Source organism: Saimiri boliviensis, chromosome 6 (assembly GCF_048565385.1).
Source record: "Saimiri boliviensis isolate mSaiBol1 chromosome 6, mSaiBol1.pri, whole genome shotgun sequence".
Classification (NCBI taxonomy): Eukaryota; Metazoa; Chordata; class Mammalia; order Primates; family Cebidae; genus Saimiri; species Saimiri boliviensis.
Window position 1 is genome coordinate 16,012,443 of NC_133454.1, and position 18,309 is coordinate 16,030,751.

An 18,309-nucleotide genomic window follows, 5' to 3' on the forward strand; every position below is an offset into this window, starting at 1 on the left:
AGGCTGAGCTGGGCAGATCACAAGGTCAGGAGGTGGAGACCATTCTGGCCAACATGGTGAAACAACATCTCTTCTAAAATAAAAAAAATTAGCCAGGCATGGTGGCACGTGCCTGTCGTCCCAGCTACTCAGGAGGCTGAGGCAGGGTAATCTCTTGAACTCGAGAGGTAGAGATTTCAGTGGGCTGAGATTGCACCACTGCACCACTCCAGCCTGGCGATGATAAAGCAAGACTCCATCTCAAAGCAAACAAACAAACAAAACAAAACAAACAAACAAAAAAACAAACAAAAAAAAAAAACAAAAAAGAAAACTAGTGAATACTTCAACTAAAGAAGAAAGTATGAGGATGGAGAACAGAGGATGACCTTGACAGATATTTAGAAAGATAATTAATAGAATTTGGTAACTAATCAGATTTGAAAGATTTGGGAGACTGTTGGATAATGATGAACAGCAGTTAGAAATGTTAATAGGTTAAATATAAGATATATCAAATAGATGTTGGCGTTTTTTGAAAAATAAAAAGATACTTCTAACAGCATGATAGCAAGACTAGTCAGGTGGGAGAGGTGAATGATATGAGCCTAAAGAAATGTGGGGCAGATCAAAACAGAGATAAAGACCTGAAAGGAGCTATTCGAAGTTTGTACCTTGCTAGTGATTAAGTAGTGAGGCAAGAAGACATACTAGTAAAAGGTAAGTGCTCGTTTAAGATACTACCATTACTTAGAAAGAACCCCAAAACTTGTAGAGCTAATTAACTCTAAGGTTCCAACTGATAAGTTCGTGTGAAATATTATTGCTTTGTTCAGTATTGACATCTCAAATTTGTCTCCTCAAGTAAAATACCTGGCTTGATTTTTAAAATCTATAATGTTTACCTTTTTACTTTTGGTTCATATTAAAAACTGTGTCCTATCTTTTATCTTTAAAATCTCTTTAGGTTTGGAGGGTACATGTGCAGGTTTGTTACATGGGTATATTGTATGATGCTAAGGTTTGGGCTTCTAATGATCCCATTGCCAAACTTTGAACATACTACCCAATAGGTAGTTTTTCAACCCCTTCTCTCCTCCCTCCCTCTTCCCTTCTGGAATTCCCAGTGTTTATTTTTCCCTTCTTTTTGTCCATGTACACTAATGTTTAGCTCCCACTTAAAAGAATATGCTGTACTTGGTTTTCTCTTTCTGTGTTAATTCACTTAGAATAATGGCCTCAAGCTGCATCCCTGTTGTTGCAAAGGATGTGATTTTGTTCTTTTTTTATGGCTGTGTAGTATTTCATGGGGTATATGTACCACGTTTTCTTCATCCAGTTTTACCATTAATGGACACCTGAGTTGATTGCATGCTTTTGCTGTTGTGAGTAGTGCTGCAGTAAACAAAAGGAGTGCAGGAGTCCTTTTGGTAGAACGGTTTATTTTGCTTTGGGCATATACCCAGTAGTGGGATTGCTGGGTCGAATGATAGTTCCATTTTCAGTTCTTTGAGAAATCTCCACCTTGCTTTCCAGGGTGCTAAACTAATTTACATTCCCACAGCAGTGTATAAGCATTCTCTTTTTTTCTGCAACCTCATTAACATATGTTATTTTTTGACTTTTCATTAAAAAGTTGGTACTAAAGAAGTTGGTATTGGCATGACATGTATCATATTGAGCAAGAATTAACTTGGCTAAGAGAGTGATTTATTAAATGATGGTTTTATCCACTTTTGAGAGTGATGATAAAGTAGGCACTGTTTAACCCAAGATATGTTATCTATAGATACATTATTTACAGAGAAAAGTCACAGCATATTTATAGATACAGTATCAAAAGGTACTTAATTCAGCACTCGATGAAGACAGTCACATATTGGTTTTTAAATATCTCAACTCATGTTTTGGAATAAAAACTGTAGGCATTCCACTCTACAGTTACCTTCATCATACATAGTCACTTCAGCTAAAGTACTTATCCACTGTGTTCTGTTTACTTCTTTCCTAAAGGAATGATGAGAACCCCTTACAAGTGTGGCTAAGAAAATAATCTTTGCTTTATACCAGGTTGGAGTTCTTTGTTATTGCTGTTTTTCAAATCCCTTCCTGCATGTTCCACAGAAATCTTTCATTTGAATGCCCTTTCTTCTCTGCTTATTGCTCTACCTGTTCTTTGGCAACGAACAGGGGAGAAGAGCCACTCCCTCATTGCAATCTACACTAAAAATGGATATCCTATTATATAATATTATGATCCTTCCTGAGAAACACCGTGAAACTTCAGTCAAATATTTTTATTTTACATGTTGGTATGAACAATTAATACTTCATTTTGAAAGTTCAAATTTTTACCAGCCTGGGCAACATAGTGAGACCTCCCAAAATAAGAAATTAGCCAGGCCTGGTGGCACATGCCTGTAGTCTTAATGCCTGTAGTCCTAGCTCCTTGGGAGGCTGAGGCTGGAAGATTGCTTGAGCCCAGGAGTTTGAGGCTGCAGTGAGCTATGATCCCACCACTGCACTTCAGCTTGGGCAACAGTGAGACTCTGTCTCAAGCAAAAAAAAAGAACTTCAGATTTTTACAGTGTTTTGGAAAATCCCTGTCTGGTATTTGAATAATTGAAACATTTAATCTTAATGAAAGATGAAGCCTCAGGGATAACTTTCCAAGATATGTGTAATTCCTTATATGGTATTCGTGAAAGGTGATCATTTAGGTTCTATTTGATTACTTGCAGTAATGGGAGGCTCAGTCTCTGAGGCAACCCATTTTATTGTTATATGGGTTTAGTTGTTAAATTGTTATAATCTTTCTTCTAAGGCAGATGTCATTGAATTCTTAAAATTAGGAACATGGATGAAGCTGGAAACCATCATTCTCAGCACACTGACACAAGAACAGAAAACCAAACAGTGCATATTCTCACTCATAAGTGGGTGTTGAACAATGAGAACACATGGACACAGGGAGGGGAACATCATACACCAGGGCCTGTTGGGGGGTTGGGGGAGAGCTAGGGGAGGGATAGCAGGGATGGAGGGATTGGGGAGGGATAACATTAGGAGAAATACCTAATGTAGATAATGTGGGGATGGATGCAGCAAACCACCATGGCATGCGTATACCTGTGTCACAATCCTGCACGAGCTGCTCATGTACCCCAGAACTTAAAGTATTAAAAAAAAAAAGAAAAAAGAAAAAAGAAAAAAAGAACTCAAATCTATTGGATTCTCACTGTTCTTAGGATTAAGACATATTTCTTTTCCTGTCCTATCAGTTCTTCCTGGCATGGCTCCTGCCTACCTCTTTAGCCTCATATTGTGATTCTTTTCTTAACCAATCATTTCTAGCCACATTGGCCTTCTTTTAGTTTTTCTTTCTTTGTTTTTCTCTCCTGTAGAGTCTTTTCTTATGCTTTTCTTCATCCTAGGTAGCTCTCTTCCTAATTTTCTTTCAGCTTTCACCAAACTAACCTTTTTTAAAAAATTTAAAAATAGATGATTTTGTGTGTCATCCTTGTGCAGGGGCCATGCTAATAATCTTCTCTGTATCATTCCAATTTTAGTATATGTGCTCCTGAAGTGAGCACCAAACTAACCTTTGTCTTTTAGAACTCATCACAATCATTTCTTTAATTAAGCATTCTGCAATCTGCCTCATTAGATCAAATTCTCCAGTTATATGCATTCACAGGGCTCTGTACTTCTTTGTAACTTATATCACAGTTGTGATTTTAATTCATCAGTGATTAATAGATTAATTTTTTAAGCCTTTTTAACCCAGTGATTTCATTCACTATGTATCATCAGCATTTATCACTGAGCTGACACATGGTAGGTACACAGTAAATATTTGTTGAATAAAGTCAATGAAAAATAATAATAGGTCTGTGTTTTAGATACATCGGAAAATATCAGTTCTTCTGTATGACATTAATATATTAAAAAATGTTGAGACAGCTAGAATATGTCGTTGTCTTTCAGATGAAAAGCCTATATACATCCTGCCCTTAGATTGTCTTTCCTCTGCCAGTGAGCCCTTCACCGTCCTGGTTGCTTGTTCTTCTCTGCAAGCATTCAGATTAGTCCATGTGGTTTGTATTGTATAGTGAGGCACTTATTTTTTAAAATAATGCCCAACTTTTGAGATTTCCTTTAGGATCTAGAAATTTATGTTAGGATAAGAAATAGCTTTATGAGATTAGCTTCTAGAGTATGATTTTAAGTTTTTGGTTCATTTTACATGCAGTAGTTTAATTTCCATATAGGTTGTCTTTTGAAGAAAAGCTCTTGGTTTCTGTTAGATTTATTTCTTTTCAGGACTCAGGTGTAGATGGGCATGGGATTCCTTGAACCATGATTAAAAGAAATTTATTTCTGCAAGCCCTAACAATTACTGTGTATTTCTTTATGGAAGTGAAATCATGAGCTTCAAAATCTGTAACATGGAGTAAATATTTCTTGGATAGCATTTCACAATAAAAACCCATGTTCACGCTTGTAATTTAGGAGGAAACAATGCAAATTGTAGCAAGTACAATTAAAGCTGGAAATAAACTATACTATTACTTTTTTATATGTGTTGACTTCAACATAGTCTATATATATATATATATATTCAACATATATATGTTGGTCATTGTTAGCCTTTCTTATCTGGATTAAATAACAAGTTAATAAATGTTTATTGCTTGTCTACTCTCTGTCAGATACTAACCTAGGTGCTATTTTACTGTCTTGGAGTAATAGCTTATTTTTCTGTTTATAAAGCTAATATAATTTCAAAGTAGAATATTTGAAAAATACAGAGAACACAAATACTTTTACCCTCTACTGTTAACACTTTGATATGTTTGTTTTTATTTAATATTCATTTAATAACTATTGAGTGCATATAATTTGCCATCAGTTGTTCTAGAAACTAGGGATACATTAGTTAACAAAATAGATGAAATTCTTGTTCTCATGGATCTTACAACCTAGAGAGGAGAGATATAAAATAAATAAAATATTTAATATGTCAGCTGGTAAGCACCACAAAAAATAAAACAGAGTAGGGGGATAAAAGAATACATAAGGTAGAAAGGGAAGACGTCATTTCTAGTAAAGTGACATTCAATTAAAGAGCTGAAGGACTTGAGAGAGGGTTAATCAGGAAGAAGGAATAGCAAGTGTAAGGGCTTTGAGGCAGGATCGTACATGGTATACATGGCATATTGGAGAAACGTCAAGCATGTCACCATGGCTCCAGCAGAGTGAACAAAGGAGGGATTTGACTAGTGTTTAAAAAGATCCAGTGTCTTAGTGGTTTCTGTTGCTTGCAACAGAATACCTGGGAATTGGATAATTTATAAAGAAAAGGAATTTAATTTTTACAGTTATGGTGGCTGAGAAGTCTAAAGTTAAGGGAGCACACCTACTGAGGTCATTCTTGCTGTTGAGGGCTCTGTAGTGTTCCAAGGCAGCACAGAGTATCTATCACATGGTGAGGGAGTTGAGCAGCCAGCTCAGGTTCTCTGTTTCTTCTTCTTCCTCCTCCTTTTCCTCTTCCCTCTCCTTCTTTGTCTCCCCCTTCTTCTCCCCTTTCTCCTCCTCTTCCTCTCCTCTTCCTCCTTGTTCTTTTTCCTCTTTCTCTTCTTCCTCTTCTCTTCTCCTTCTTTCTTCTTTGCTCCTCTTCCTTCTTCTTCCTTTTCTTTGTTCTAATCTTTCCTTCCCTCCTCCTCCTCCCCTCCTCCATTCCTCCTTTCCCTTCCTCCTTCTCCCCTCCTCCTCCTCCTAAGCTGTTTGGCAGTACCTAGTTATCCCATCCTCATCCTCCTCCTCCTCCTTTTCCTACTCCTCTTCCTTCATCTTTTTCTTCCTCCTCTTCCTCCTCCTCCTCTTCTTTTTTAAAAAATATATTTTATTGCATTTTAGGTTCTAGGATACATGTACAGAACATGCAGGATTGTTGCATAGGTACATATATAGCAATGTGGTTTGTTGCCTCCACCCCCATCACCTATATCTGACATTTCTCCCCATGTTACCCTGCCCAACTCCCTACACCCCACTGTCCCTCCCCTATTCCCCCCCAACAGACCCCAGCATGTGATGCTCCCCTCCCAGTGTCCATGTGTTTCTATTGTTCAACACCTGCTTGAGTGAGAATGTGCTATGTTTGATTTTCTGTTCTTCTGTCAGTTTGCTGAGAATGATGGTTTCCAGATTCATCCATGTCCCTACAAAGGATATGAGCTCATCGTTTTTTATGGCTGTGTAGTATTCCATGGTGTGTATCTGCCACATTTTCTTTATCCAGTCTATCATTGATGGACATTTGGATTATCTCCAAGTCTTTGCTATTGTAAAATAGTCTCCTCCTCTTTTTTCTTCCTTTCTTCCTTCTTTGAACTAATTTTTTGAGTTTTATTAGAACTGAGGTCTTACTATATGGTCTAGGTGGGTCTTGAACTCCTGAACTCAATCCATCCTTTCACCTTGCCCTCTGAAGGTGTTGGGATCACAGGCATGAGCCACCATGACTTGTCTTTGTTTCTCTTCTTGTAAAGCCACCAGTTCCACTCCAATTATAACTCATTAATCCATTAAAAGGATTAATTCTTTCATGAAAGAAGAACCTTCATGATCCAATCACCTTTTAAAAGCATATTGGAGATAAGTTTCAACATAAATTTTGGAGGGAACATTCAAACGATAGCACCCATCCTAGATACTCTATGAATAGGCTATATGGGAAAGAGTAAAACTAGGTAGACTGGTAAGAAGTCAACTGCAATGGAAAAGGAAAGAGAATATAGTGACTCGGATCAAAGGGATGAGAAGTGGCTGGATACTGAATATATATTGTCATTAGAATTTGTTGATGGGTCAGTTTAGGAGAGTAAGAAAAGAAGTGTCAAGAAAGCTATTATTCTTTCCTTCAGTCTTTTAAAAGTTAACCTTAAGAAAATTTGAATGCAAAAAATTATAAAATACACTTATAATGGTACAGTGTAGTTACTGTACAGTGTAATAATTAATCACCTCTGTATGCATCCCCAAAATATATCATTTAGTTTGCTTATTTATGAATGTTATTTAAGTTGAATGGTACTTTATATATTCTTTTGGTTCTTTCTTCTTCATATTGGAATGTGCTTATGAGATTCACCTATATTGTAGGGAATAGTGTTTGTTCAGTTTTTATTGCTATACAGTATTCTATGGCAGAATTATGTTGTAATGTATTCATTCCAGAGTGAGTAGACATTTGGGTTGTTTCCAGCCTTTGCTATTAAAATCACTGCTGCTATGAACATTTTTGTATGTGTGTCCAGGTGCATAAGAATTTTTCCAGAGTACATTTCTCCTTTTTAAAAATTGTAAGTTCTGGGATACATGTGCAGAATATGTAGGATTGTTACATAGGCATATGTACCATGGTGGTTTGCTGCACCTATCAACCCATCATGTAGGTTTTAAGCCCTGCATGCATTAGGTATTTGTCCTAATGCTCTCCCACCCCTTAACAGGCCCTGATGTGTGATGTTCCCCTCCATGCATCCATATGTTCTTATTGTTCAACTCCCAATTATGAGTGAGAAGATGTGGTGTCTGGTTTTCTGTTCCTGTGTTAGTTTGCTGAGAATGATGGCTTCCAGCTTCATCTATGTCCTTGCAAAGGATATGAACTCATTCTTTTTTATTGCTGCATAGTATTCCATGGTGTACACGTGCCACATTTTCTTTATCCAGTCTATCATTGATGGGCATTAGGGTTGGCTCCAAGTCTTTGCTATTGTAAATAGTACTGCAGTAAACATACGTGTGTGTGTCTTTATAGTAGAATGATTTATAATCCTTTGGGTACGTACCCAGTAATGGGATTGCTGGGTCAAGTGGTATTTCTTGCTCTAGATCCTTGAGGAATTACCATACTGTCTTCCACAATGTTGAACTAATTTACACTCCCACCAACAGTGTAAAAGCATTCCTGTTTCTCTACATCCTCTCCAGCATCTGTTATTTCCTGACTTTTTAATAATCACCATTCTAACTGGCATGAGATGGTATCTCATTATGGTTTTGATTGCATTTCTCTAATGACCACTGATTATGGGAATTTTTTTCATATGTTCGTTGGCCACATAAATATCTTCTTTTGAGAAGTATCTGTTCATATCCTTTGTCTACTTTCTGATGGTTTGTTGTTGTTGTAAATTTGTTTAAGTTCCTTGTAGATTATGGATATTAGACCTTTGTCAGATAGATAGATTGAGAAATTTTTCTCTCATTCTGTAGTTTGCATGTTCACTTCTAGAGTTTATTTCTAAGAGATAAATTGCTGAATCTTAGAGATTGTGATACTTCTATTTAATTAGGTATTACCAAACAACTTTCAAAGTAGGTATACCAACTTAAACATTCAACAACAGAGATTTTATATGGTTCTACATCTTTGCCAAGCATATATATTGTCAGCACTTTTGCCAATGTAGTGGATGAATATTTGCTTATTGTGGTTTTAATTTGTATTATTTTAATTGTTAATTAGGTAAATAATCTGTTTGTATGTTCATTGGTCATTTGTATATTATTATTTTCATAAAATATCTGTTTAAATCCTTGACCACTATTCTAATGGGTTGTATTTTTCTTTTTGATATGTGGGAGTTTATTATGAAATCCCTGAAAGAGTCTTTTGTTGTTTGTTTAATGGGATGAGTGTCTCATTTTGTGGCATGTTTTTCACTATTTTTTATGGTATTACTTTTACTTTATGGTTGGTGCTTTTTGTGTTTTCTTTTACAAAAAATTCTACAACCTAAATTTATTTAAGTATATCTTCCCTATTTCTTTGAAAATCTTCATAATTTTTTCTTTCATATTTAGCTTTAACCTTCTTTTAAAGACAAAACTCTTTAATGGTTTATTTTGCAAATGTGCTTTTGAAATACTTAATTTATCATTTCTATGAGGCTCATTAATCTTTGGACTCTCTAAAGATAAAACATACTGAAGGCATTTTGCAAGAGTATTTTATAAGCTTATGTAATATATAAAAAGTATGTCAGCAGCCTAATCCAGGACATTGTCTTACTTTTAAGACTTAAATAAAAGCCCCTCTAAATTTGAACATTGCTTACTTTCCTTTTTAAAATCTTGTTTGAGTATGCTTTTTTACATAAGACAAGGGAGTAGATGATGAAGATAGTGATTCCGTTTTTCCCAGTTACCACATCAACCAAGATTTTGGGCTGTAAATGTGTAACTAAACAGAGTGAGCTATTTTGCTCAGAAAAAATTTTAAGAACAATTACTATTTTTCTAAAGCTTTGATTATTTTCTACCTTGTTTGGAGTATGGATAATTTACCAGAAAATCAATGCATATTATAAAGAAAAATAAAGTAGAGTAAGTTAAAAGGCAATGAAGTTTGCTGTGGTTCAAGTGATGGTGTTCCCTCTAACATTCATGTTGGAGCTTAATCCCCAGTGCAACAGTATTAAAGATGCAATCCTTAGGTGATGATTAAGTCTTTTTTTTTTTTTTTTTTTTTTTTTGAGACGGAGTTTCGCTCTTGTTACCCAGGCTGGAGTGCAATGGCGCGATCTCGGCTCGCCGCAACCTCCGCCTCCTGGGTTCAGGCAATTCTCCTGCCTCAGCCTCCTGAGTAGCTGGGATTACAGGCACGAGCCACCATGCCCAGCTAATTTTTTGTATTTTTAGTAGAGACGGGGTTTCACCATGTCGACCAGGATGGTCTCGAACTCTTGACCTCGTGATCCACCCGCCTCGGCCTCCCAAAGTGCTGGGATTACAGGCTTGAGCCACCGCGCCCGGCCAAGTGATTAGTCTTGAGGGCTCTGCTCTCACAAGTGGGATTAGTTACCTTATAAAAGGGGTCAAGGTTGAAGGAAGCATTCTCTTGCTCTTCTGTCTCTCCTGTCGTATGAGGACATGATTTTTCTTTCTTCCGGAGAATGCAGCAACAAGGGACTATCTTGGAAACATAGGGCAGCCCTCATTGGATACCAATCCTATTGGTGCCTTCATCTTGGAATTTCCAGCCTCCAGAAGCATGAGAAATAAATTTTTCTCTTTCTTTCTTTCCTTTCTTTTGTCTCCCTCTGTTCCTTCCTTCCCTCCTTCTCTTCCTCTCTCCCTCCCTCCTCTCTCTTCCTTTCCTTTCCTTTCTTTTTCTTTCTTTTTCCTTTTCTCTCCCCTTCCCTTCCCTTCTTCCTTTCTTTTCTTCCTTTCCTTTCTTCTTTCCCTTCCTTTCTTTCCTTTCTTTCTTGATGGGATTTTGGTCTGTTGCCCAGGCTGCAATGCCGGGGCACAGCCATAGCTTACTGCATCTTAAACTCCTGGGCTTAAGCAGTTCTCCTGCTTTAGCTTTCCAAGTAGTTGTTAGTCCAGATACATGCCACTGAACCCAGCTAAATTTCTATTGTTTATGAATTACCCAGTCTGTGGTATTTTGTTTTAGCAATACAAACATACTAAGGCAGGGTTATTTTGGATGAGGTCAAAGCAGGCCTCTTTAGAAGGTGATATTTTAAGCAGAGACTTAGTGAAATGAGGAGTAAGGCTTGAAAAGATGTTGGAGAAAAGCAGAGAGAGCATCAACTGCAAAGGCCAAAGATGAAAATGAGCAAGATAGTGTGGTTGGAGTACAGTGTAGTTATAAGTTTATTCAGTTTCTAGTTATATTTGAAAATGCTTTCAAAACAATTTAAAATCTGCTGGTTTTAATCTAATGCATTTCACCTCATGTGCTACTACCATATAACCTTTCTTGGGTACTTAAATCAACTCATCAGTACTCAGTTCGTAAACCTCCTGAGTACTAGTTGTTTCTGGTTATTTGAAAATATTTTACTTAAAGTTGGCCTGCCAGTATAACCCAGGAAAATTGTTAACCATGGTTTTAAAGCTCTGGTTTTGTTTTTGTTTTTTAATCTTGGAGTATGATACTTAGAGCTAATTCCTTGAAAAGTCACTCCAACAAAAATCTACTTCTTCCAGTTTGAAATGTCTCAGCTCGTGACTTTTAATTTAGGGTATGTAAAAGCAACTTACTTTTTTCTTTTTGTATCTTAAAAATGTGACGTTTCTCCCTATCAACCATTATTTGAGCTACTCATTGACCCTCAGGTACAGCTACTAGAAGAAGTTGACTGTATCCTTTTAGGGCACCTCCCTATGGGCACTCTGTGAATTTTCCATCACTGACCTCTTCAGTCACAGGTACTCAACGACATCTCTCACTCTCAGTATTGCCATGGTATATACTCCAATCATGGCAGCATAGTTAGACTAAAGTATGATAGAGATCACCCAGGAAACGGTGAACTATTTTTTGCCCAAATGTCAGTTTTCTGATGTTCTCTTTCCTTGTAAAAATAAGTTTTGTCACAATTGTCAATACATCTGAAAGAAGAGAAACATCTATTTTCTCCCTCAACGATATTCTTTTCTCTCTTCTATTAATTTTGGCAAGCATCTTGACACATTCAAATGGAGTATATAATAACTTGAGGTTGAGAAAGGAAACCAAGAGAGGAAAAGTGATGAGAAGGGTGTTTTACATTAAGTAGAAAGAAATAATGTTAATATATATGTACTCTACAGCCTTTTTCTCTTTATCTGCTGGATTCCCTTGTATGTATAACTTCCATAGAAACCCAAGTCCAGTTAAAATGATTGCTGTTTATATATGAATAGTAAGGTTTAAGAATAGAAGCTTTTAAATGAAAACATATATTTACAATGGTTATTTGAGAAATTACTCTTCATTTTCTAGTGAAGGCCAATAAATGAGCACCACCACAAATCAAACCAATAAAAAAGTGAAAGCAAATGAAAATTCAAAACCTCAACCTTCATCCCAAATAAAACCTTACCAACAGCATCATCAACAGACAACAAATCTCACAAACATGCATAAATTACAAGATGTGTAACCCTGGTCTTAGTTTTTCAAAGCAGGAACTTGCTCTACAAAGAGCAGGGAACTAGAGCTTCTCTTCAGGATCCTTCAGTGGAGAACAGTTGTGAAGAAATTGGACTAGAGACAAGGCAAATCGATTAAAATATTGAAAAGTGAATATTCTGTGCCAAGAGGCCATTGGTAGCTGCTGCTGAGTGATCATGGAAGAGGCCAAGATGACTGGAAGTAGCTAGTGTGCACCACTCTCACAGAGAGAAGAAAGTGGTGTTTAATTACTGTATTTTCAACTGGAACATCTAGGTGCAAACATTGGAGTTCATCAGGGGAACAACTTGACCCATGGAGAATGGAGTAAAGTGAGACAGGACAACTGCCCACCCAGGAGTGGCATGGAGCCAGAGGAGGCTCCCCTATTGCCAGGAAACGGTGAGTGAGCGAGAGTTCCCCAAGAACCCACAGTTCTGCCATAACTTTTGCAACCCTGGGCTTAGGTGATCCGTGAATGAGCCTACCACACCAGGGCTTCCAGATTGACATGGAGAACTATGTGGGATCTGGGCAAAGCCGCTGCTCAGGCTCACGTGGAATCCTTGGACATGGCATCCCAGCATTAGTAGCTGGAGCTCCAGCAGTGGGAGAGGTCAGGCTCCCTTCATTCCCTCAGGAGAGTGGTTGAATCCAGAGGACTGAGCAGCAGTGGACTCCAGGCCTCACCTTCACTGCATCTCACAGAATAAGGCCCACTTGCCTGGGTCTTCAGCCACCCAGTGTCTGGGCTTTTGGGCTGGTAGAAGCTTTGCACTTCTCTGGGATAGAACGTTCAGAAGGAGAGGCTGGTCACCTTTGCTGTCTGTCAGCCCCTTCAGGCTCTGGAGGTACTTATTGTTTAGGGAGTGGTGCAGATTCCCTGTACACTACAGCCATCCCGTGGAAAAGTGGGCAGACTGTTCTCCACATGGGTCCTGGACCTTACTTTCTTCTTACTAGACAGGGCCTGTCAGCCTGGCATTCCAGCACAGCTAACTTCCCTTAACCTGAACATTTCAGTTGGAGTTGATTCTACATTTCTCTGAGGAGGAAATCCCAGAGACAGCCCACAACCCCACCGCAATTATACCTGCAGTAGTACCACACCCTAACTGCTCTTGGGTGTGGGAAGAAACAAAGGGCCTAGTCACTACACTGGCATCTTCAGCACACCATAGCCACTATACGGTGAGGAATCATGTGTATTCCCTGTGAGCTTCCACTCCTCACTCTTTACCGGACAGGGTCTTGGCTTTGGACCACAGAACAGCCACCCCACCCACAGCTGAACATAGTCACTGTTAATGGCTCTGAGTTTCCTCAAGGCAACTGGCAGACCCTCTGCCACTGCCACAGCAATGGTGCTGCCCTTGCTGCCCTTGGTCTGGGGAAAAAACCAAGAGCCCGAGGGCTTCACGTCAGCTTTCAACATACCAAGGTCACCATATGGAGAGGAGCCTGGTCTCTCATCCCTGTGAGCACTAGACCCCACACTCTCAACAAGTGGAGCCAGCAGAACAGTTGTCTCACCACCTGGCTGAATGTTCCCAGTAGCAGTGGCTCTACATTTTTCTGAGGTAAAGCTCCCAGCGTCAGCCAAAAGCCCCTCTGCCATTTCTACTGCAGTGGTACTGACCTTGCTGTCCTTGTACTGGGGAAGGAGCAAAGACCCTGAGTGCTTTAACCACACCTCCAGCAAGCTGCAGTTGTCCTAGGGAGAAGAAGCCAGCCTGTCTCCCTCTTACCTACCTCTCTAGCTTAAGTCTACAGCACAGCTTCCCCATCCAGGGCCAATTGCACTGATTAATAGTGGCTCCACATCTCTCTGGGTTGGTACCCCAAGAGACAAGTGAAAGGCTTTCTGCCATAACCACTGCTAAGATCCCTTCCCCTGCTACCAAGAGTCCCAGGCCAAGATTTGTAGTTAGCACTCAAGTGGGAGAGGAACCCATACTTTCAAAGCACTGAGAAGAAGCATGGCTGCAATCATGGGGAAATACAGAGGAGCTACACTATTGAGCAAGAGACTACCTACTGGCCATTACGTATAAGTGCCACTTACTGGATCATAGCCCCAAATTGAACACCAACAATACTTTACTAATATTTGAAAACAAGGAGAAGAATTCAGCTACAAATAAAGAACTTACACAAAGCCTTAGCCCTCTGGAAACACGCAGGAAAGAAGTATACTAACTGTACTCAAGCTACGCTTCAGTTACAGGAACACAAGGCCACACAGATGAAGAAGAACCAGTGCAAGAACTCTGGAAACTCAAAAAGCTAGTGTCTTCAAATGACCTCACTAGTTCCCCAGTAAGTATTCTTAACCAAACTGAAATGGCTGAAATGACAGAAATAGAATTCGGAATAAAAATAGGAATGAAGATCATTGAGATTGAAAATAATGTCAAAGCCCAATGCAAGAAGGATCATTAAAAAAAATACAGAGGCTGATAGATACAAATGGCCATTATAATGAGTAACCAAACAGATCTGGTAGAGCTGAAAAACACGCTGAAAGAATTTTGTAATACAATCACAAGTGTTAACAACAGAATAGACCAATCTGAGGAAAAAAATCTCAAAGCTCAGAGACTGGCCTGTTGAAATAATTGTCAGACAAAAAAGAGTAAAAAAGAATGAACAAAACCTTCAAGAAATATGGGATTATGTAAAGAGACCAAATCTATGACTCATTGGTGTCCCTGAAAGAGACAGAGAGAGAGCAAGCAACTTGGAAAACATATTTTAGAATATCGTCTATGAAGTTTTCCCCAACCTCACTAAAGATGTTAACATTCAAATTCAGGAAATGTAGAGAACTTCAGCAAGATATTACACAAGAAGACCATCCCCAAGACACATAATCATCAGATTCTTCAACATTACAATGAAAGAAAAAAAATGTTAAAAGCAGCTAGAGAGAAGGGACAGTTCATCTAGAAAGGAAACCCTATCAGGCCAACAATGGACCTTTTAGCAGAACCCCTACAAGCCAGAGGAGATTGAGGGCCTATATTAAGCATTCTTAAAGAATTTTCAACTCAGAATTTTATAACCAGATAAACTAAGTTTCATAAATAAGAGAGAAACAAATCCTTTTAGACAAGCAAATGAGGAAATTCATTACTACCAGAGTTGCTGCATTACAATAGGTCTGGAAAGGAGTGCAAAATATGGGAAAGAAAGACCATTACCAATCACTTCAAAAAAGTGCTTAAGTATATAGACCAGTGACACTATAAAGCAACACCACAAGCAAGTCTGCATAATACCCAGCTAACTATAAGATAACAGGATCAAATCTGCACATATCAATATTAGCCTTGAATGTAAGTGGGCTAAATGCCCCCAGTTAAAAGGTACACAGAGGCAAAGTGGATAAAGGAGCAAGACCTAATTGTATGCTGTCTTCAAGAGTCTTATCTCACATGTAGCAACATTCACAGGCCCAAAACCAAGGGGCCTATGAATGTTGCTACCTACCAAGAAAATGGAAAACTGGAAAAAGCAGGGGTTGCTGTCCTACTTTTAGATAAAAGAGACTTTAAACCCAGCAAAGATAAAAAAGACAAAGAAGGGCATTACATAATGTTAAAGATTTTAATTTAACAAGAAGACTTAAGTATCCTAAATATACGCACCTAACACAGAAACACCTGGATTCATAAAGCAAGTTCTTAGAGACCTATGAAGCAGCTTAGATTCCCACACAATTAGAGTACAGGACTTCAACACCCCACTAACAGTATTAGATAGGTCACAGAGGCAAAAAGTTAACAGATAGTCAGGACCTGAACTCAACACTTAACCAAATGGACCTAATAAAAACCTACAGTACTAGGCTGGGCAGTGGCTCACTCCTGAAATCCCAGCACTTTGGGAGACTGAGGCAGGCAGATCATGAGGTCAGGAGTTCAAGACCAGCCTGGCCAACATAGTGAAACCCCATCTCTACTAAAAATACAAAAAATTAGCTGTATGTGGTGGTAAGCACCTGTAATCCCAGCTACTTGGAAGGCTGAAGCAAGAGAATTACTTGAACCTGGTAGGTGGAGGTTGCAGTGAGCTGAGATGACACCACTGTACACCAGCCTGGACAACAATGCAAGACTCTGTCTCAAAACAAAACAAAACTTACAATACTGTCTGTTCAAAAAAATTCTTTTCATCACCATATAGCACAGCTCTAAAGAGGACCACACAGTCAGACATAAGCCTTGGCAAATTCAAAACAATTGATATCATATCAACCATACTCTCAGACCATAGTGCAATAGGATAGAAATCAAGACCAAGAAAGTTGCTCAAAACCACAAAATTACATGGAAATGAAACAGCCTACTCCTGAATGATTTCTGGATAACTAGGGAAACCAAGGCAGAAATCAAGAAATTCTTTGACCAGATGAAAACAAAGATAGAACATACAAGAATCTCTGGGACATAGCTAAGGCAGTGTTAAGAAGGAAGTTTATAGCAGTAAAAACCTGCATCAAAAAGTCTGAAAGATCTAAAATTAACAACCTAACATCAGACCTAGAGGAACTAGAGATAAAAGAGTAAACCAATCTCAAAGCTAGCAGAAGTCAAGAAGAAAACAAAATTAGAGCTGAACTGAAGGAAATTGAGATGCAAAAAAAAAATCATACAAAAGATTAATAAATCCAGGTGTTGGTTTTCTGAAAGAATAAATAAGATAGATAGACTGCTAGAGAGACTGATAAAGAAGAAAAGAGAAAATCCAAATAAACACAATCAGAAATGACAAAGGGGACATTACCACCAACCCCACAGCAATACAAATAACTATCAGAACTACTATGAACACCTCTATGCACACAAACCAGAAAATCTAGAAGAAATGGATCATTCCTGGACACATACAACCTCCCAAGACTGAACCAGGACTCCCTGAACAGACTAATAGTGAATTCTACAATTGAGTCAGTAATAAAAAGCCTACCAACACAAAAAAGCCCAGGACCAAATAGTTTCACAGCTGAATTCAACTAGATGTATAAAGAAGAGCTGATACCATTCCTACTGAAACTAATCAAAAAAATTGATGAGGAGGGGCTCCTTTGTATCTTATTCTATGAGACCAGGATCATCCTGATACCAAAACCTGGCAGACACACAACAAAAAGGCCAGCATCCTTGATGAAAATGGATGCAAAAATCCTCAACAAAATAGTAGCAAACTGAATTCAGCAGCGCATCAAAAATCGAATCCACTGTAACCAAGTAGGCTTCATCCCTGGGATGCAAGCTTGGTTCAACATATGCAAATCAATAAATGTGACTCAACACATAAACAGAACTAAAACAAAAACCACATGATTATCTCATTAGAGGCAAAAAAACTTTCAATAAAATTTAACATCCCTTTATGTAAAAACCCTCAAGAAACTAGGCACTGAAGGAACATGCCTCAAAATAATAAGAGCCATTTATGGCAAACCCACAGCTAACATACTGAATAGGCAAACACTGGAAGCAGTCCCTTTGATAACCAGAATGAGACAAGTATACCCTTTCTCACCACTCTTATTCAGCATAGTACTGGTAGTCCTGGCCAAGTAGTCAGGCAAGAGAAAGAAAGAAAAGGCATCCAAATAGGAAAGGAAGAAGTCAAACTATTCCTGCTTGCAGAGACATGATTTTATACCTAGCAAACACCATAGTCTCTGCCTAAAAGCTTCTTGATCTGATAACCAACTTCAGCAGAGTTTGGGAATATAAATAGATGTACAAAAATTAGTATCATTCCTATATACAAACAACATCTAAGTGGAGAGCCAAGTCAGGAACACAATCCTGTTTACAATTGACACAAAAAGAATAAAACACCTAGGAATGTAGCTAACTAGGGAGGTGAAAATCTCTGCAACCATTAAAATTGCTACTCAAAGAAATCAGAGATTACATTCACAAATGGAAAAACATTTCATGCTTATGGATAGGGAGAATAAATATTATTAAAATGAACATAATGCCCAAAGTAATTTACAGATGTAATGCTATTGCTATCAAACTATCAATGACATTCTTCACAGAATTAGAAAAAAACAAATCTAAAATTCATGTAGAACCAAAAATGAATCCAAATAGCCCAGACAATTATAAGCAAACAGAACAAAGCTGGAGGTATCATGTTACCTGACTTGAAACTATACTACAGGGCTGTAGTAACCAAAACACTGATACAAAAACAAACAGACCAATGAAGCCAAATCGAGGCCCAGAAGTAAAACTGCACACCTGCACCCATCTGATCTTCAGCAAAACTAACAAAAACAGACAATGGGTAAAGGGCTCCCTATTCAATAAATAGTGGTGGGATAACAGGTGAGCCATATT

General features: G+C 38.3%; 1 protein-coding gene and 1 non-coding gene across 8 annotated transcripts in view; one reads left to right on the forward strand and one right to left on the reverse strand.

The window, feature by feature from the left end:
* DLG2 (discs large MAGUK scaffold protein 2) overlaps nucleotides 1-18,309 on the forward strand; it is a 2,103,224-nt gene that overhangs the window by 119,647 nt on the left and 1,965,268 nt on the right. Inside the window, exon 1 of one of the 7 annotated variants that reach the window (XM_074400261.1) lies at nucleotides 10,743-12,343. The exons of the other annotated variants lie outside the window; for them this stretch is intronic. Within the exon in view, the coding sequence (XP_074256362.1) occupies nucleotides 12,307-12,343 (37 nt within the window). The 5' untranslated portion in view covers nucleotides 10,743-12,306. Of the gene's footprint in view, nucleotides 1-10,742; nucleotides 12,344-18,309 lie in introns of those variants that run through there. 7 annotated transcript variants of the gene reach the window in all.
* LOC120360995 (U6 spliceosomal RNA) lies at nucleotides 3,463-3,572 on the reverse strand. Its single transcript, XR_005577360.1, has one exon. It is a non-coding gene; the product is annotated as a U6 spliceosomal RNA (small nuclear RNA).